Source organism: Athalia rosae, chromosome 6 (assembly GCF_917208135.1).
Source record: "Athalia rosae chromosome 6, iyAthRosa1.1, whole genome shotgun sequence".
Lineage (NCBI taxonomy): Eukaryota > Metazoa > Arthropoda > Insecta > Hymenoptera > Athaliidae > Athalia > Athalia rosae.
The window spans coordinates 10,074,189-10,095,755 of record NC_064031.1 but is presented as its reverse complement, the minus strand read 5'-3'; the positions used below and the strand labels follow the sequence as shown (position 1 = coordinate 10,095,755).

General features: G+C 45.2%; 1 protein-coding gene across 3 annotated transcripts; it reads right to left on the bottom strand.

Annotated features, from left to right (window-relative positions):
* Positions 1-1,377: 1,377 nt before the first annotated feature.
* On the bottom strand, positions 1,378-21,419 carry LOC105688877 (semaphorin-1A). Of its 3 annotated transcripts, none has more exons than XM_012405510.3 (10): positions 19,310-21,419; positions 15,660-16,360; positions 8,730-8,826; positions 8,207-8,616; positions 7,990-8,078; positions 7,756-7,897; positions 7,308-7,656; positions 6,385-7,001; positions 5,500-5,710; positions 1,378-5,410 (listed from the first exon to the last, which is right to left on the bottom strand). In XM_012405510.3, exons 2-10 carry the CDS (start codon positions 15,775-15,777, stop codon positions 5,137-5,139), a joined length of 2,307 nt encoding a protein of 768 aa, XP_012260933.1. In that variant the 5' UTR covers positions 15,778-16,360; positions 19,310-21,419; the 3' UTR covers positions 1,378-5,136. The 3 variants fall into 3 exon arrangements, with proteins under 3 accessions (XP_012260933.1, XP_020709607.1, XP_048512956.1); XM_020853948.3 differs by having other exon boundaries at positions 1,378-5,407; XM_048656999.1 differs by lacking the exons at positions 15,660-16,360; positions 19,310-21,419 and adding an exon at positions 9,778-11,974.
* Between the last annotated feature and the right edge of the window lie 148 nt (positions 21,420-21,567).

Genomic DNA, 21,567 nt, shown 5'->3' with positions numbered 1-21,567 from the left:
CTTTCCTTTTTTTGTTTTTTTTTTTTTTAATTTCAAATTTTTGTTTTTGTTCTTCTTTTGGTTACTGAAGTATGATCATCATCATCATCATTATTATTATTATTCTCATTACTATATTATTATATTATTATTTTTAATTATTATTCTTACTCTTCGTATTCTTATTATCATTATGTTATTATTACTGTTATTAATATCAATGTCATTATATTATGAAAATTATTATTATTATTATTATATTAGTGTTATTTCAATGTTATTATTTCATGAATTTTTACAAGAGAGAGAGAAAAATTTCGGAGGACTTTCTTTAGCCGAAACGACAAAAAGAGCCACCCGGTTTATTTTCACGTCTCATCATTTTGAGAGCAGTCGAACTTATACTTTGCTTAATTACATCAGCGAAAGAAGTTTAGTTTTACTCAGAGTAATATTGTTTGCCAAGTGTGACGACAACTCCTCCAGAGCGTTTTGGTCAATGGAAGATTTTCTACCAATACGCACATATCTGTGAGAATTTGAAAATATGGTAGAGTAAGTTTATTTACTGCCAATTAGTATAATCGTGATTGTGAAAAACTGCAATTCGAAATGCAAGTAGATCTTCGAAAAATATTCATCCACCAACTCCTGACTTTGAATTTTCAATCATTCCATCCTTCGATAACGAACGGTGTTTGTCCAAGGGAGGCAGAAACAGACCTTTCATTTTTTGAGAGGCGTATAATCAAACTGGAATATTTGAAATTGACTTTGTTTTGAGATCGATAAAAAAATTCCTCAAAACATTGACTCGACGAAAGTGATTCCTGTAGAGTAAGCTATGCGAATATGAAGCTACGCCTTCATTTTCTATCGAGGCAGTTCCGTACCTGGGGCAAACTTAATACCGTGTAAACCGAATGAGTAAAACTCACTTCAATCGCGTTTACGATGTCTAGTCTAGTAGTGTATTTTATATCTAGCGATTAGGTACTAGATTCCTCATACGCATTTACTCGCTTATCCACGCAATAAGATCCTAAGAACCTGTAAAACTACGTCGACGTCTACGGTGATGAATTAACGCTACAGATCTTTGTAGTAATATTAAAGATCGGATAAACGAATAGTACAATATTATGATACATAAGTATAACTGCATACATCCCCTACCTAGGCTAGACTCCGACGGAAAAATATATTTATAAAAAGTTATAATATTATATCATGTTATTGTATTAATATACGTTTCAAGCATTCTATATACCGTACTAATCTTCTACTATTTCTAACCGCCCGTCGCCTGACAACGTCACACCAACGCCTTGCGTTCCGGTGATCACTAAATTGGCTCCGGTAATAGTTGCGGAGCAGTATCTATTTCATCATACTTAATATTTACGTTTTTACTTTTACTCTTATATATATATTTTTCTGTCTTTTTTTTTTCTTTATTTCTTTACTCCTCTCCTTTATCCTCCTCGTGTTAATTCAATCCACTTTATTTCAATTAAATTTAGCGTACTCCCTTAAAAATAATAATCGTACGAACCGGCTAACGATCATAAGCCTCTTTGTTAAATATTAAAGACAAACGACGCGTGAGTAAACATAATTATAATCGGTGCAGCAAAGTTATCTCCTCAACCGCTGACCTATATCCAAATATTTATATGTATGGCTCGTAGGGGTCTACCTTTCGAAAACATTTCAAACGTATAATAAATCATGCGCTTTGCTGCACCGTTCATCAGCAACGCCTCATCGTCGTATTATAATCAAGTGTCCCCCAACTAGTGTGTTTTTTTTTACTTTTTTTTTTCTTTAACATGATTATTTAAAATTCCTCAACAAGGTGTATACCTATACCTACGTATATCGGTAATTATGTTATACTTAAGTAATATATCTCCTATTCCATAATAAACTGATTTGTGCTTTTTGCGTAAGTAAATTTTGGTTTCTTTTACACCTTACACGGTTCTTACTATATTGATCGCGGAAGTAGATCTTACCGCACTATAATTGATTATGATTACTGATAATTGCGATAATGATATACAAATGATAACAATTCATTCGATTAATATTAGCCGGTATTCTTGTGCGCCTCCAAACGATAACCGATAACCATCGCAATGACCAGCGACTTGTACAGTAATTATAGAATAATTAATATCTTTGGTATCTTGCCTGAGTCATCCTTTTTTTTTTTTTGTTATGTAAAAATAACTCGAGTATACAATATAATACAGCGGGACCAGTCAGCTCTATGTAAAAACTTAAGATAGACGAAAAACGTATTAAAAATAAAAATGAAAAAAAAAACAAACAAGACAGAAATCAAAAAAGGTTGATTTTCAAACGAATCGCAATATTGATTGGCAGTTTTAAAAAATCGCGGAATATCCGCATATAGTCTTCAACAGTCTAGTAATCGTCGGTGCAGAGTAATCGAATACGTACACATGTATAAGGGTTAACACGCCACTCATAAAAAGGATCGTTGAGCCACTCGCGTAGTAAAAGTAAATTAGAAATAGGACTGAGAAATAATAATTGTTCTGTACTATTTGACAAGTGTATAATATAGGTAATGTCTAGTCGATATCCCTAATGAAGAATTATCGTTATTGTGATTCGTAATGTGGCAACGAGAATGGAATTACCATCCAGGAATGTTTCGCCCGTAAGTTTAGAAAACGAACTCATGCAACGAGTAAAATGATGCAAAAATTTGTACTGTCGGTAATGAAAAATTTATAAAGACCTCAGCTCTATTCTTTTGTATTTTTTTTTTTTTTTTTTGTGTGGTTTTGTTTTTTTCACCAATCGCACAACGCCTGGAAAACGACAAACGAATTTAAATCGAGGGGACTCGATCGCCATAGCAGGATCTTTTACAGTCAGTCTTTGCGTTCCGGCCTTCGAAAAGCCTTTTATACCTACAGTAATTGGCCGCGGTCTGATTTCAATCAATTAACAATTCACCGTTTGTAGAAAAAAAAACATGGGCTGCTAACAGGCATCCCGATAGTCGGTTCATTCACCCGAAGCTCATGGCTCTCCGTTCACGATCGCCGATCGATATCGATGATATCGATGATACGCACGATGGATATATCACACGCTTTCACTCCTATGGAAGTATTCAGAACTTCTTCTCTCCTATCTGACTTTGAAATACTTCCGTTTCAGTCGGTGAGGAATTTCAAGCGGGGGTTAAAAATCGCGTGTGGTCCAGCTGGTCTGAAGATCGATTATTTTCCTGTATCAGAGTCGGTGCTGTGATTCGAATTCGAACGTAATTAAAATAACAATCTCTACTAATTGTTTGTATTTCTCCCTTCGTTTTGAATGTCGAATTCTACTCATCGCCAGTAATCACTTTATTCCGACACGCGTGTAAGATTGAAATTTACATCAGTCGCAGCACGAATTATTATCGTTTCCATGTACCTGCACGGTGAGTCTTGAACGTCACGGTTGTACAAAATGCAGAATTGGTATCGATTTGAGGGGTAATTCGTATAGTACAAACAGTCAGGTAATAAAAGAAGGTCCGACTCGGAGAAAGAAATATAAAAAACGGCCGACAAGTGACCTGCTGCACGTCGGAAGTGAGGACTCTGGCGCAAATTCTCTTAAACCCGTTGATCCATCGCCTAATAGAAAACATCTCGTCATATAGTATATTATATCACATACGCGTTACTTCTAAACACACCGAAATAAGAAGCACTTTAAGACAGATGTCACGATACACCATCGGGCTCGAGACAAACGATCAGATTCTATACACCAACTTTTTTCACCTTCGTATCATCTCTTTTCACAATCCGATAACACACCGATTTACTCTCTACTGCTGCTGTATGCGATTCATTATTATTGTTATTTTTGTTATCTTATTCGTAACTATTATCATTATAATTTATATTATCAATATAATTACTAGTATTATTATTATAATACGCGTCAGGTATGTACAGTGTACATACTACCTATCATGTGTGTATGTATGCATGTATTTATGAGTACAACCACAGTGCCTCTAAAATCTACGTCCCCCGTCTCTTTCTCGCCGATTATCCGTTTATCGCACCACCCCCCCTCTTTCTCCGCTCATCCTCTCGACGAGCTCGGGAATTCAGCAAAATACCGCCCAGCTAACCGGGATTATGAAGAACCGCCAAATTTTGCGTCAGATATTTGCGGCGAACCGGGTGAATTGGTAGTTTCTGGCGAACAACGATAACGGGACGAACCTCCGGATCGGATTTCGGAGTAGCGGATGGTGAAAAAAGGGTTATCCGAATCGAAAGAGACACCGCGACGTAGGCAGATGAAGTCAGGCTGTAGGTATCGATGAACTAAACTATTTGACACTACTACCGTACGGTGACGCTTATACTTAAAGGTTATTAAGAAAACTGGCACTTTTCATATAGTGCGCGAATTGCAGTCATTGATACGAAACTGACGACTAGCTTTCAGTATTCGACGGATAATAATACTGCAATTGACGGCGCCGATTTTTCGAATATATATAACTTGTCACGTCTCGTATTCCCTGGGAAACACCGCGTTGCGTAAGGTACGGAGCGCTGTCCGCTTCGCCTAATTCTCACAAATTTTCCACACTCCCTTTTGTTTCTTTTTCGTTCGGATATCGGGGGTGCCTGGGCACACTGTTTCTGGTAACTGTTTCCCGCTCGGTATTACGAACGAGAGGGGGCCACGCGCGCGCGTTTGTCGGGAATTTTACCTAATTATACGAGTTACATCGTAACCAACCGACGGACACTATGACCGGTATATGAAACTGCAGGGGGGTGTGCGGGGCGGCGGCGGCGGAGGGGTAGAACCGCCTCCGCCTGGACCGCCGAGACCCACGCTGCCTCCGCCACCTACTCCTCCCATAGGTATTGTGACGAGGGTCGGCGATGGCGAGGAGGAAGGGGGAGAGGGCGAACTCGACGAGACGCTGGAAGGCGGCGAGGGCGACTCGAGCGCCCTGGGACCCGCCAGCTCTCTGGTTGATTGACCTCCTCCCGACGCGGCACGACTTCTGCCAGCTGCACCGACGTGACGGTTCCGCGCTGGCCTACCGAGACTTCGGTGACGGCCACCTCCTCCCTCCTCGCTCATTTCTCAGAGATAAACTTTCTTGACGCTTCTCGTCGTCGCGAATCCGTCCGTACGACGGTAGGCGTCACCCTGATGCGATCGTAACGTGCCGAAGTTGTCGCGGGGTCCCCTGTAGCCGTAACCGTCCGGAAACTGGAAGAGCGTCTCCGCGGGTGTGGGCGGTGGCTTGCGCATCGTACCCTTCGGAGAGTGGAGCTTCGGGGGCTGGGGCACCAGCACCGGCTCGGCATACGTCACCTCCTCCTGAGGAAGCAGTTTCGGCTCGGGCGCTAGCCTGCTGTAAAAGTGGTCAAGGTTTTCATATCATTCGGATACGGATCGGAGTCGTCGCGCCCCCCCGTGATTTCTTTGGCACCGAACTAATACCTGTTCACGGTTTGCCGCTGCTCGAAGTATTCGTACTCCGTATCGGGATACGGCAGATTGTCGTCCTCGTCTTTCCTGCATTTTCTCCCGCAGAGATACCCGGCGACGAAACCCCCGAGCAGAGCCGCTAGCGCTCCGGCGACCACGGCCATCACCAACGTTTCCACGGAGTACTGGGGAGGCGGTGAATCGGCGGCTGACACTGCGGGACCTGAATCAAAAGGTTTCGCAACGTTGATAGGCGCCTCCGAAATTCATCGATGAAAAACATGGTGTAATACTTCGCAGCGGGTATCCCGAACTCCTCACATCTATTTTTCAATATACAAAGGGCCGCGCGCTATCGGAATTCAAGAAATAAGCCAAACGAGATAGTCTGAGACGCATGTCTGGGTATGAGGTATACGTTATACGGAATACTTTTCAATCTTGAACATTCGGCTCTACATACAGCTCAATCTGGTTCGCATACTGTAAATAAGTCAAAATGAAATCGTGCACAGATCGGGTACAGAATACGAAATTTGTGCGATCAACGAATACGTTCGAATGTCGGATGTTCAATATTTTTCGACTCGACACCGTTTGGCAGCTGGAAAATGATCGAAATTTGGTTTTGAATCTCGAGCGGACGTTATCTTCAAGATCGCAGAAAGATGCTGGTCCGTTCTGTTCGCTGGACCACAGTTTGGGAAATCGTTCCAACGATCAAAATCAATAGAAATCTGATTCGATTCTTTTCAATATTTTTACAAAACTGTGCGAAACAGCATAGGATCGTTCCATCGGCGGACCACTCGTTTCACATGCGTTCTCCACACACACACAGACACCGGACTATAGCGAAATCGAGAGAAAGTACAGAAGAACGAGCTCGGGACTCACCGGAATTTTGTTGCTCCTCGTCCTGCATAATATTGATGATCTCTCCCCCCTGGCTCTCCTTGTTCGGTATCATCGAATCCTGAGGGAATTTGTTCTGGTTGGCCGATATAGCGCCCACGCTACCGGCGTCCTTGTTCAAAGATTTGCTCGGCGGACAGGACGCGTGTAATCCGCTGGCGACGCTCTGAAGGAATCTGGTGGCGTCGGTAGCCGCGGGTCCCACGAGGGCTCTACATCTCCCTTCGATCTTGTCCCAGGCGCAGTAGGGATCCTGGAGAGCCACGCACTCGCCGCACGACAAAATCCTGTCACTGTAGCACCTGTGCAACCTCAACGCCTGTACCTGCCCATCGGCGATAACGACGAGACGCCCATCTTCGAGGCCGTCGCCGGCCTGGCTGGCCCGGACTACCTTGATACCGCGCACGGGTACGGTCGCCGGGAAAGCCTGGATCTCTTCGATTACGACCGGACTGACCCGTTGGTGGCTATCGGCGGATTCGGCGTTCACGGCTTTTATTACTTTGCCGTTGTCGGTGCCGATAAACAGGACGTCGTAAGTTTTACCGCCGGGTGTTTTCACCTGAGGGTCCACCGCAATTTGCGTAAACCGGTAGCTGCAATGACAAAAGAAGAATATGGAAAACTACACGGCGTCGGGGACATTGATTCGGATTCGCGTGTAAAACCCCCCCGTCCGCGCGTTCGAGGGGGGTGGAAAATGTCGGTAATTTTTTTCCCCCCCGAAACGTACGACGGGGGAGTCCCGACGACGATACGACGGGATGCATACAAATGGATTGGAAATGTAAAGCGTAAAAGAAAATTGCTCGTAAAGCGGGGCTCTCCGGCGAGCAAAGAGTGGCGCCGTTTCGTCGTTCGATTCGCGAAACGCCGCTCGACATTCGTGCGATGGAACTCACTGAAAACTCGTTCGTATGACGATCGGCTGACCGAAGAAACTCGGCACCGATTCGTCCATCAACGAATGGCTCTTGATGAAGTTCAGAGTGAGATCTGGCAGGGTGCGTGAGTCGTTCACGCACTGGCCGGGTCTCGGGTCGGGTACTTTGGTGCTCTGGACGGGAAGCCAGTTGGAATTGAGGGCGCTCTGCTCCTTGAAATTCCCCTCGAACGTGTCGGCTATGTCCTGCAGCGAGAACGCGCATACGGCCGATCCGCTAATGCTGTTCACCGGGGTGGTGAACGTACCGTATATCAGCTGCGCGGATACTCCGCCGTATTGACCCGATATCAATTCGGTCGTGGACTCTGCACGACGGACCGGGAAAAAAAAAAGAAAAATTAACCAACGTTGTAACGAGATCGGCCGCGATCGGGGAAAAAACCCGAACGTGGAAATCTACTCACGAATCTCGTTGAAGTAGAAGGGAAAGTCGCCGGTCACGGAACAGTTCAATCTGGATTTTAGAAACGAAGTCCAACGATTCCTGAATCTGTGCGGTCCGCCGTGATCGTACTTGCAGACTCGCGCCACGCGAGAGTAAACAGCCTGAAAGAAATAGTCGGTTGTAAAATTCGGCGCAACGAATCGACGGCGGAGGTACGATTTACGGGTTAAAAATAACACCCCCCAGTCTTCACCTTGCCGCAGTTGATGTATTCCACCGCAGTTTCCCGGAAAAAGAAGTAAACGAAGTCCCCCTGAGTCATGGAACTGACGAAATTTGGCGCTGGAAAACAAAGCAATGTATGATATCATCGTCCGCCGAGACATGAGAAACAACAAAAACAAAAACAACAACGCGACGAAATCAACGAGACGAAACGTCAAGGTCGGTTATATTCTTAGGGAACCAACCGTTGAGGCTCATGGAGTCGTACTGCTCCGTCTGCAGGGGGTTCCTGTATATGATGGGGTCCGTTCCGGAGAAGTCGGCTACGGTTCCCGTGTACAATTCACCGTCGACGTAGACGAAGGTGCTGTTGTGCTGCGGGTCGTAGGGGCACAACGCTTGACCCGGCTTCTCCTTTGCCACGGTGTAGTTTCCCGCGTGTACCAGATAATCCCTGCACACCGGTTTGAAGGCGTTCGTGGCGCAGACCAGTAGATTACCGGGTCCCGTCTGGGCCAGAATCCTGACGTAGTTCTGACACTTCTCCTCGTCCTTGCCCTTGACGAGGCACATTTTTATGTCCGTCTCAGGCGAGTACCACGTCAGACGTTGTTGTTCCGTGAGATCCGTCAGGCTCAAGTTGTGCACCAGATTTCTGGGGAAAGGGATTATCGATTTCATTACGGCGTTCGACGTCGCATGATAAAAGGGATACAGTCGCGGTGCTTAACGCAGAAAAAAATAACTACGTAGCCTTGTAATGCTCACCTTCCTCCCACCAGGAGAAAATTTCCGTCTCTCAGAACCAGCCGGAAATAATCGGTGTGCGTCTCGTTTCCCGTAAACCTGAAAACGTCCTCGGCACCTACGGCGATACGATAACAAGGATGGATATTCGTTAGACGTCCGTTGATCAAAAGTTGGGCACAAAACGCGTTGGATTTACGGAGGCCGTGGGGGGGGGGGGTGACGCAAGTGTATCGCGAAACTATACCTCGTTGTAAAAAGCACGTAAGTTTTTTTAAGCGAATCTAATATTTCCCGTGATATCGAAGTCACGCAGTGTCGCATGCGATCGCGACGGACGGTTTACGAGACGAAGTTAGCTCGCTGCTGCGGCACATCTGTTCGCCACTTGCGGTACGGCGTACGGTATAACGGTTACCCGTTAAAATTCACCGAGGATGCGCTACGACGAGTATACGTATACGCAGCGATACGTTTGTCCCGGGCATCCCACGTTCCACGTTTCGAGAAAATGGATAAAGCGAACGCTATCGAACGTCGTCGGATCAAAACTTTAGTTTCGATTGCTTCCAACGACGACGTAGCGAAAGTTTCGACGCCTTTCCGATACACGTTCTTCGGATTTAAAGATGACCGAATAATATTCTTCCTCATTTAAATTCCCTCCGGCTTTTTCGAACGACGATTGTCGACGCACCTCCGCATCCCGGATTCGTTCCAATCTCATCGTTCACCGAGTTTGCTTTGTGTTTTCCGTGAAACTCTCTCGTTGCGTTTTCCTATACCGTAGCGCTCGCGCGCACACGCACGATTTCTACGGGGTTTCGCACCGCGGTACACGTTGTTCTCGTTCTACGCCCGTAGATTGCAATTATCCACAAACGCATAGCGCGTACCGTCCCCCCCCCCCCCCCCCCACCCCCCCTCCTCTCTCATCCCCCCCGGAGGACCCGTAATCTATAGTTATAGGTATGTGTACGTAGCTTATGTATACGTATACCTGCCGCATGTTCGTTCTGTTCACCTATATATATATATGTAACTGGATTGCACGTTGCAATAGGTATACCTGTTGCCGAGGTCCGCAGGTGCGGGTTGCACACGCCGTTTTTGCATAGCAAAAACCCAGCCGAAGTTTTACGACGTCGTTCGGTCGAATCGTTAATCTACACGTGGCTTCGACCGGCGATCGGACAGGTGGTCCGAGAAACGCGAGGATAATGTGCTATGCTATTTAAAAATTACAGGGAAATCGCGATGATCGCGCGGGATCACGGAAAAAAAAAACACGCGGATTCGCGTTATCGCGCGAAATCGCTACCGTCGTATACGTATGTATATATCAATTGAAACCACGAATCGGTACCGCGGGTACGGCACAGCGAGGAATCGGACGGTTGATCCTCGTGCTCCCGATTTTCCCTCCTCCTTTTCCGGCTCCCGGTATAATTAAAGGTCCTCGCCTACCGCCGTATGTCGGAATCGTGAGCGCGTCGGATGATCCGAGCCCGCGGTCGGTCCACGGCCGCATACTTGGAAGCGCTTCCTGGCTTCTGCATTCGTCGAAGAACGAACGCGAACAAACGTGGAGTACGTGTTACACGGGGTGAGGAAAAGGAGATCGATAACGCGCCGCTGCCTGTGCCGTCGCACCGTTACATACCCATACCCATACCCATACCCATACCTGTCTTATATACCTATGTTACACACCTACGTACGTACGTACGCGAGTGTATCATCTGCCGTGTGTACTTATGTATTCTATTGGCGTAATTGTTGCCACACTATACGCGCTCCGTATAACCTCACAATATACCGAAGCACGGGAGGAGGAGAAAGGAAAACGATGTAGGTACACGCGACAAGTGTATGCACAGACTGTACACGAATGAATACTTCAAAATTTCACCCCCCGCTAAACCCGGTAAACAAATCGAGCAGTTCCTCGTCCGCCCGAACCTAATTAAGGTCAGAGTACAGCGGCGAAACCTGCAGTGCTGCTTGTATCGCCGATATGTTAAAATGAATTTTATTTTTTCGGTTCAGGTGACGACGACGTCTTTCGTGTGCCGCAATATCCGTACGTCGATGGGCGATACGTGTTTTTCTCTTTCTTTCTTTCTTTTTCTTTCCTTTTTTTTTTTTTCTTCTTTATTTTCTACCGACGCATTCCGTTTCGTCACGGCAGCTGCCGGTACCGCTGCAGGTACGTGAGAGAAGGGATGGTTTCGAAGAGGGTCTTCGGCCACCTGCAAACCGCCGCGGTATCACCTGCGCTCTTTCTTACGTTACGTAAGAGCGATCGTTTCGTGAAACAGTTACAGCGGTATCAAGCGGTCGGGACGAGAAGTCGATAAAAAAAATTGACACGATATACCCGGAATCCGGGCAGCGAGATTCGAGCGTTGGGTAGTTTTAAGGGTCATATATTGGAAGCCGATGGTCTCCACACTAGCGGCGCTCGATGGAATAAAAATAGTCCATCGTGTGTACCTATGTCTAACTATATATACTGCGCGTGTACCGGTCTTTTCATTTCCGGAAATTCTGCCCTCCGTAGATATACGTATATATATATTTTCCAATCGAGCATATAACTGAAACTATTTATATACGATAGTCCGATATACACCGACGAGCCGCTGCGCCGTTTCATTTTGATTAATGTAGGTACATACGTGCATACAATTACACCGTATCGTGAAGCGCGCACTCCTTGGAATGGCGAAGATAAAATTTCAACGCTTCTTTGGCTGAAATGTCTCTAAATTGAATACGAGCGAACCCCTCAGTTTTCTATCCCGCAACAAGGTCGACAAAGAATTATACAATTATCCTTCATCTCGATTATCGCGAGACTAGTTCCGTATACATTTAGCCGAATGATCTGAAAAAAAAATAAATTCGTCCAAACAGCCTCGCTTCGTTGGGAAGGATAAAATTGGCCGGATTCCCCCCCGCCCCGTAATACCTGTCGTAATACGCACACGCGCGCGTATACGTATGTAGATGCAATTCATCCCGCGTATTACCCATAGAGAATAATCATTAATTAGGGCCTCTGTTGTTGCACGCGTTGCGTGCTCGATAGTACGTACGTATACGTACGTATGCGTACGTAGCGCAGTTGCAGTTGTGCAGGTGTCGTCGCGCATGGGAATTCGTCGTCGGCGACAATTAGCAACGCATAATCTGACAGGGGACGACGCGATACCGCACCCCCTCCCCTACCTCCAGCCAGCCGCCGCCGCACAGCGCAAAACCATCATCGGCTATATGTGTCTCTATAACCTACCCACACGTATGCGTATGTGTATGTATCGCGACGCGTGGTGTACAGCAGGTATGCAGCTGATTGTGAGACGCGCGTAGATCGCATCACAATTCGCACGAACACACTTGCGTAAACTCCACCTGAGCGTACAGGTGTATATGCGTTGGGTAAATGTACATAGGTATTTACCAAGCGTGTAGGTAGATACATGTTATGTATATACGTATACGTATGTAATAGCGGGCTGCCCGCGTATGCGATTCGTGCAGCTTCGGCACTCGTATACTATAGTTGTTGAATTTACACCCGCTGTGATAATTCCAGTACGTATAGAAATTGTCCTACGTACGTACGTACATAGCCTTATGTACACGGTACATACGGTGCGGTATACATGCATAATAGGTAAAGATATACATATGTGGAAACCGGGGGCTACATCGAGTACGATATATATACGTAAATGTAGTGCGTACAGTAGCGCGGTAACGGACAGGTGTGATTCGATTACACGTTTAATTCCATTAATAAAACCGAAACAAAGTTGAAATAAAATAAAATAAAATAAAATAGAACGACGAATCGAGTCTCTCTAAGCTATACGCTACCCGTATTACATACGTGTATAATCTAAATCCGATTACATCGCGTACAAATACGTATTCGAAGATATTTCAATTACGATTTTATTAATGACAATGGTGTAAAGAGCGGAACGGTCCGTCTTGCGACGCGTGTAGTATAATATACCTACCGTATCAGGTGTACGTACATACGTACATATGTATACACACATAACTATACATATAGTACGAAACGCGGGGCGTAATTGCATTTTCAATTACGTTATCGCTATTTTATTGCACAGGACATCTCACCGTACACCGCGCTACGACGACGACGACGACGACGCGACGCGAGAAAATCTGACTTTCAGATCGGGGCTCGGTGTGGTGACGGAGATGAGGATGAGGACGCGAATGGGGGGAGGGGGGGGGGGGGGGGGGGGGGGGAAGAGGGTGGTACCCGGTGATTCAACTTCGTCGCACGTACACACGTACACACTGGGGAGAGGGGAGGAGGAGGGGGGTTTTGGCTGGCATCGGGCGCACTTGCACTTGCACTTGCATCCGCGCGTCGGTCGTTAGAGCTCCTAATGAGCCGTCGTCCTACCGGCTGTACGACCGTCGTCCATCTTCGTATAAGGACGTCACGGAACCACCGCGGATGCACGTACACCTCTACGTGTACGTATGTATTTGTATATCTATATATGTATATATATATATGGATAAAATTGCGACGAGCTGACAATCGGAGATCGTGTATTATACGTATAACGACTGTACAGCTCGGATGCGGCGTTCGCGTTATTAATGAGAAACTAATGAACGAGTTTCCGATTTACATTTCGGAATTGTCACATTTACATGTATTATATATATATATATATATGGATATATGGATATAATAGTGCGCATGCAATACCGGTGAACTAGGTGCGGAATGACGACGAAGATAATCGATGAGGATATATTCGTGGCGACGGACGTCGCGCGTTAACGTCGGAATCGGTCGAAGGATTAAGGGGAAAAACAAAGAATTTCACGAGCGTAATAAACGTCATTGATAATCAAACGGTGAAATTTTCGCTTTGTACGCGTACGGGATACACGTAAGTAAGTATATACGTATACGTATACGTATCATATGTACGTACATGGGACGGTAGACGAATCGCGTCGCGTCGCGACGGCACCGCCACGTCTGCCCAGCTGTACGGATGCCACGTGCTCGGCGTCACGATCGCTCGCTGCCTTCCACCTCTTATTATAATATATGCCCGAGCCCTCGGGGTGGCTGACATCTCCCGGCATTTACCTACCCAATTCACCGTATGTGTACCTACGTACGTACGTAACGTACGTCATATATATACATATACGCGATATTGCTACTCTATGCATAATAAATTCATGTTACATGCTACAACATGTGCGATGTCTATCGAGGTACGGCTCGCAAAAACCGACGATTCCTTTTTCCTCCCCGTTTTTTTCTTTGGTTTTTGTTTTTTTTTTTTCGCAACTCGCGCAACGCTCCGAAAATCGCTGGATTACGAAATCGTATGGGAAATGTTTCGATCGTCGACTACCAGAACTGAAAAACGATTCTTCGTTTTTTTTTTTTTTGGGACAAACTATAATTTGTATCTACGTATAGCAGATATAACGATACGAAGTATACGTATACCCGTGGGTATACAGCGGAGGGGGGGGAAAAATTTATCAAAATGTATTGTAAAAATGTCGGATCTAATTATTAGATCCCGAACGCCAGTAGGTGTGCGCACACACTTGTCCGAAGATCAGACGTAGCAGAGCGAGTATGCATTAGCTGCTCCGCGGCTAGGATGAATAAGCGGGACATTCATCGTCTCCGAGGAGAACCGTAAGGGTTATATATTTTCGGGAGAGTGAGAGGGGTGAGGGGGGGGGGGGGGGCTAAGAATGAGAAAAAGGACCCCGATGACCCCGAAAATCCCGCGTGCACCCTATAACCGAGTCTCTTGGTCCCGATCGCGAGTTCCTCCGTGTGGGTATTGATCGCCCCTCGCAGGCAAGACCACGTGGTGGCGCTCGGAGATTTTCGTGTAACGTCGACCGCCCTCGTCGCATTTATACTGGGGGGGGGGAGGTTTGCAGCGCAGTGTCCCCCTCATATTCGTCCACCCCCGTATATATTACTCATACGCGCGTACCACATGTAACGACGTATACGCGCGCACACACGGTGTATTCGCGTGCATGTGTGAACGGGCGCTACGCGTTTTCGTATAAGTAGTGGACATCACCCGCGCCTCCGTTGTACGTTACATACGTCGTGTACAACGTGTGCGTATTAGAGATACGAGCGACGTGTGTGCGAGCGATATCGCGTGTGTCACGTGGACGGGACACGCGTACGATCCGTAAAGACGACTCTCTGCGAAAGGAGAGGCCGAGTCCGTACCGGACGAAGAAAGTGGAAAAATTTTTAAGAAAAAATCAACGGATCTATAGCGAACGCGAACGACGACGCGACGTTTTCTTCGAAATTAGATTTTTCGCGAACGATCGTTCCTATATATATATATGCCGCGTTGCGCTTCTGTATTCGAAACGCACCCCGCACGTCCGCGTAACGACCCGAGGGCGATGGAGAATCGCCCTTGCAGCTCATCCCCCGCGTATAGCTGCAGCGTTGCCGTTTGCGGGGGTGGGCGAACCGGCGTGCCCCTTTTTCTCCCTCGTTCCACGAGTAAAACGCACACACATGTATATCTACCACCGTGTATGTATTATATCGCTAGTACACCACCGCGCGGTACTTCGCTCGTAAAAGAAAGTTTAGATTCATTTTCTCTCCCGTAGCGGTATGCATACATACGTATACTGTACGTGTATACCGTGTCATTCCGCGCGGCCAAGTTATTCGTCTGTTTATCTCCTCCGAATGACAATGTTTTCACTTTCCGTTTTACCATCTCGCGGATCGTTGATACTCCTGTATAATCTAACGTTCACCCCCCCACTATGGGTATAAATTGATCGTTATCACGACGTTGGGGTACAACGGTGTTACAATAAATTATTCGACGAAAAAGATTCGCGGTGTAGCGTAATATCACTCACCGAGTTGGACGTACATCTTGGGCCTGACATTCTCTTGCCATGCCGCTAACGTTACACCGGGCATAGCGACGGCAAGGACCATCGCCAGGTGCACGGCGACACTCGCGTACGTTGGCATAGCTGTACGATTGTCTGGTTTTACAGGTGACACAATTTTATCCGATGATACTTCTACCACTATATACAAACAGAAGACGCACTGCACTCGCGTGGTCAACTCGCGCTGCGGTCACTCGGTCGCGTAATTTTCAGTAAGGGTCGTCCGAACGAACGCCGACATAACGAGGCTGATATATATTCCGATCTTCGTATCTCGATCCGAAACTGCGTTGTTTATCTTCTTGTTGGGGGTTTTTGTTTTTTTTTCTTTTCTTCTTTTTTTCTTCCCCTCCTCCCGATGCCGGATCGTCCGGTAGACGATAAAGGGGTGACTCCGGGTCAGCGGCTCGCGGTACACCCGCTCCTCCTCCTCCTCCTCCTTCGTTTCGCAGACCCTGTTTTCCCCAAACCGCGTAAACCAACGGTATTCGTTTCTCTCTCTCTCTCTCTCTTTCTCTCTTAATATCTATCTCCGCACTTCTTTCCGCCAGGATCTTACGTGCACCGTGGGTCCCCTCGATATGATTTTCCTCCACGATCACCGCAGCTAATGGGAAATTTCGTTAGCCGGATCCCCACGACGCTGCCGCAGCGTCGCCGACCTGAAAATAAATAACGTTAAACGAATAAATATCGGAGACAATGCGCCGAGCGTACGGGGGTTGCGCACATGTACGCAAAGGGTTGGTTATTTTTAATGAACGCCATGGGATCGAAAAGGGTGAAGAATAGACGGAAGAGCGAAACACGATCGGTGGGTCGATGTCCGACCTACGGTGTGCGTGCATATCCGTACGATTTTATATGTATACGATATCCTGCTATAGGTACGCGTTTGTTGCACCAATGTAAAGACGTTGGACTCGAACGGTATTTCCATTTATCTCCATTGGCACCGATGCGGCGGCTAGCCACCGCACATCGTCTGGCGGGTTCCTATCGAATGGATTCTAGTAGACGAATGCAATAGTCAGATGTATACATATATTACACGACTTAGTTGCACGGTCACGTGTTATACGCTGATAAAGGGATGCGACACGCACCGAGAGACGTACGACGCATTGTACGGAACCGTATATAGCACGGATATACTTACATATAGGTGTCGGGACGGCATACCCCGTGGCTACACCGATCGCGTATGTACATGTATACTTGTATACGTAAGATACGTACGTCGGTCGCGTAGTCTACACCCCAGCGTATGCGCAAATATAAATAAAATAGAAAACGTTTCATTATAATATCAGCCCAACCGCAGCGGCTAGACGCCCGGCGACATCGGCCTGATCGTTGCGTTAGTTTTCAACGGGCGTTACGCGCGTTATGCCGCGGTGCGTACACGTTACATGTGTATACAACGTACGTACGTGCGTTACAACACAGATACATGGTGTACGTACAATATACAAACTAAAATAAAATGCATCGCATGTACATTATACGTACTCGTCGCGTAGGGCTTCCCTACGTATACGTGTGCGTATACACATGTAACGGGTGCACGAGGTCAAAGAGTTATAGAACCGAAGCAGCTATTTAACGCCTTTATATCGCCACCGTTCGCGATATATCGTATATCGTGTGTGTGTCCGCCGTATACGTTATTATTAACACACACAACGCGTACGTACGACGTAAAGTACAACATAAACGTTAAACGACCGTATATGCAACGAGTGAACATTATCCGTATACATATACGTGTACAGTATATGTATACGTACGCTACATAATTCCGGGCTGTAGCTTAAAGCGTATGTATCTGTATGTACATAAGCCGCTACTTTTTCGATCGTATTTGTCCCGCAGGAAAAGACATCCCTCCGTATCAGCCGGGGGCAGACGGGGGAGGAGGGAGGGGGGTGGGGGGTGGGGGGATGAGGTCCGAGAGAGAAATCGAAATCGGAATTTAGCCGAACGAGAACGCGCCAGCGGGGGGGGGGGGGGGAGGGGGAGAGGAAGTGGGAGATTGAACAGCTGCAACTGCAGCGCGAATTGCATACGTACGTACACGGTATGTATACATATGCATACGCGTCTCCGAGATGCATTCATCGCGCTAACAACGGTTAAGAAAGGGAAAAAAAACAAACTGAAAGAAAAAACCCAACGAATAATAAATGTATTTCACGCGACGCGGCCTGTACACGGGGTAAATTGGTACATGTATATGTATATGTATATATGTATATGTATATGTATATGTATATGTATAAAGTTCACGGGTGGTTCGGAGTTCATCGAACGTACCAACGTCGAGAATCGCTGTACCACCTACTGTATTGTACTCTAGACGCCGCAGCGGTACCAGATTCCCAAAATTTTTTGTCCATCGTGATTTTTGACGGGTAATATTCTTTGAATTTCTTACGAAATCTGACAATGGTGTACGCGTTATTGTTAATCCCGAATACGATTTCAAGATCGATCGATTGATTTGTCAGCCTTTTATTCGGAGAAGTGTATTTCAGCTCGATCGTATTGCAGTGGAACATTTTTAGGAGATTCGATGAAAATAAAGAAATTCCGTGGAGTCGATAGGCCGATCATATACACACATACGTATACCGTGTGACGTGTGTTACGGAGGACCGTGAATCTCTAATTTTAATAAACTCCTGTCGGAGTAGGTGAATAAGGAGCCGGGAAATATTTTTCATCAATGAATGTTGAAATACCTTGCCGGAGAGAAAGAAAAGATGAAATATTTTGACGAAGGTCGATTACCCTTGTACAGCTGACTATTTTTTCCTTTTTTTTTTTTTTTTTTTGTTCCCTTTTTTATCACATGGTAACGGTAATCAGTTGCGGCGATTTATCAGCAGGAGGGTTGCGAATGGTCGCGTCACCCGCAAAAACAGCCAGAGATACAGATTCCGCAATCGCAAGATTACAAAGAATGGCGATGTGACGGTACGTACCGTGGGGTCGATGTACATCGCGACTCGCGTGAGATCGTGAGATGGCCTTAGACACGAGGGCAATAATCGGCCGATTTTCAACAGCGAAGGGGGAGTGGGACGAGAAAAGGAAAAAAGGGAGCGCGTTCATATTCGTCAGACGCTGACGTCACTTAATTATTATTTGTTCTTCTGTACGTAATTCGGTCGAGGAATATAGCACACCAGAAAAGGACGTGGTAGAGACAGAGAATAATCGGGGAGAAGAGGAATTTCTGGAGAGTAGGGTGCAGAGGTCAACGGAAGTGGAATAGTAATAAGAAAAAACGTAATGAAATGAAGAAAAAGAAAAAAGAAAAGAAAAGAAAAGAAGAAATGGTTGTTGAATACAGGGAAGACACCGGGTTTCAAACACGCACACCCTGTAGGCACCACGGAAACGAATGTGCCACGGGGGTAAGGCATACCTATGCTGGAAGATGGAAATACATATGATGTGGTACGGGGCGAGTTATAAAAATGACACAAGTAGGTCTAGGTAGGTATGAGTAAGATGACAAATAAGAGACGACGGGGGTGGCGGAGGTGGGGTGGTAAAGTGAGGAGGCGAGTGAGAGTAAAAAGAGAATATTGTATCCAACTTACCGCAATGCAGCAATAATATCCAATAGCGTCAACATCCAGGGGCGCCTGATTCTTTCTCCTTATTTTTTATAATCCGCTCTGTATCCCTTGAGCCTCCGCGGATATAAGAAACGAGAGGTGAATCACACCATTGTTGTGAACCCAAAAGAACGGCGATTCGTGTCTGAAGGGGGGGTTCGTCGTCGGGAAATTCGGAATGGTCGACGAACCGGAGCGGGTCGTCGAGGGTGAAAGGGGCTCGCTGCCGCTGTCACGAGAGGAACGGCATGTCGACCGATATAAATTAGATATTACTTTGCCCGTTTTTGAACGTTATATCGCGCACTTATTTTAACCGTTTTTTTTAAATAAACACGCCTAGCGATCACCGTCAACACTTCGACACTACACGGAAATTATTCATACACGGTTTTATTGATAAACTTTGGGGGAAACACGGGAGAAACTTTTCAGACGCCAGCAAAGGGCTACCGCTACCCACCATCCACCAAATCGATGCGTGATGTTACATTTCCCAGCTGTCTTTTTTGATTCTGCGGATGTATACGGCGCCCGCGCTATCTGACGGTCGGGGGGCGAACACCCTTCGTTTTATTCAAACAACCGTCGCAATGTTCAAGGCGTACTGCGCCCTTAAAAAATAGGGTGCGAACCGCCCTCTATCCGATAAGGGGTTAAACTCGACCCCCCGGCAATTTTCGAAATTCGAATTTTATGAAGGAATAGCAGCTCTATTGTATTAACTTGACTCTTTTTTCACAAGATCTCTGGAAGGATTTTCATACGATGCTCTGCGACGCGATCCTTTCTTCTCTTCTCATTACGATTTATTTATAACTATAGATAACTAAATATTTATATTTATATATATACATATATATGTCTATGGTGATATATATGTATATAAGTATATATATATGTATACTTCACTCTCTCGTACAATATTATACAAGAAACGATATTTTATACGTATAATATGTCAAGCACTTAAGTCGTTATTACGTTACAAGTAATTAGTTACACTTCAATTCGTTGACTTATACTTAAAAATTCACCATATTATTTCCAATAACAGTTCGTTAAGTGGTAACATAATAATTTACCTAGCGATGTACATAGGTATATACACATACACATGTATAAGTATGTATCCATGATGCAGTATGTACATATATATACATATACATGGATATTTTATTATTTCATTCATTATCCAATGTTTTTTTTTCACTTTTCAAGAAGTTGCTCGACAAAAAAAAAAACTCACTCGTCCTCACTAGTTTGATAACAATAAGTTTATGAGGATAATAATAATACCATTTATAATCATAATAATAATAACAATAGTAATAATAATATCAATATTAATAACAGTAATTAAGATGATGATGGTGACGATGAGAAGGCTGGTGATCATGATTTTAATAATGAAAATGATAATTATGATAGCAACAACAACAATAATAATAATAATAATACCAATAAGAATAATAGTAATAGTAATAATAATAATAATTGATAATATGTATTAAACGTACAGCGGCAATCGGACCTTTCGTCATCATTGTGTGTGTATGTATGTACATGCATAATTGGAAATCAATTGTTGCGTGATGTTAGTCGATCTATAATTTTGCATGCACCATAAATAAACCAGTGTGACTTTCGTAAACATCCAACGTACTTACCTATATTATTTGGAAAAAAATGAAATAAAATAGTCAACTAACGTTCGTTGCGCCGAATAATATCTTACAGAGTAGGCGGTTGACTTTATCCAACGGGAACTTCGTGGGACGATACTAACTGTCGCATGCCTTCGTACGCTGGTTCAGTTTGAAAGAAAAAGAACATTTTCGCTGATAATTCTTTGCAAGCATGAAATAAATTCTGCCCTTTACACCGATGCATTATCAACTATTTTACAATATTTACTAAGACTCCAGATTATGGAACAAGCGGTAATTCTTGAGTAAGCAGCCTGCCCATACAATTAGGTATCTCGTTTCACTGCTGACATTTGGGGTCGATAATCGATTAATTAATTATACAAAAGGCACTTGAGCCTTTTTGATTTTTTATAAGTTTTAAAAATAAAATGCATACTCTGGAAAGTTGTTGGCGAGTTTTACTCACTTGCAAGCGGCAAGCGACAAGCTCTACGCTTTTATGCTTGATAATCGTCGTTACTCGTCGCAAATAGGACGGAAATGTAATCACTGATCATTAATACACGATACATAAATACACGTAGGTAG

What these genes read in the sequence shown, in the direction of transcription:
- LOC105688877 (XM_012405510.3), bottom strand. Translation starts at nt 15,777, where the DNA reads ATGCCAACGTACGCGAGTGTCGCCGTGCACCTGGCGATGGTCCTTGCC. An exon ending in CAAGATGTACGTCCAACTCG is followed by an intron (nt 8,827 to 15,659) that starts GTGAGTGATATT and finishes GTATCGCCGTAG; the next exon opens with GTGCCGAGGACGTTTTCAGG. An exon ending in AATACATCAACTGCGGCAAG is followed by an intron (nt 7,898 to 7,989) that starts GTGAAGACTGGG and finishes TATTTCTTTCAG; the next exon opens with GCTGTTTACTCTCGCGTGGC.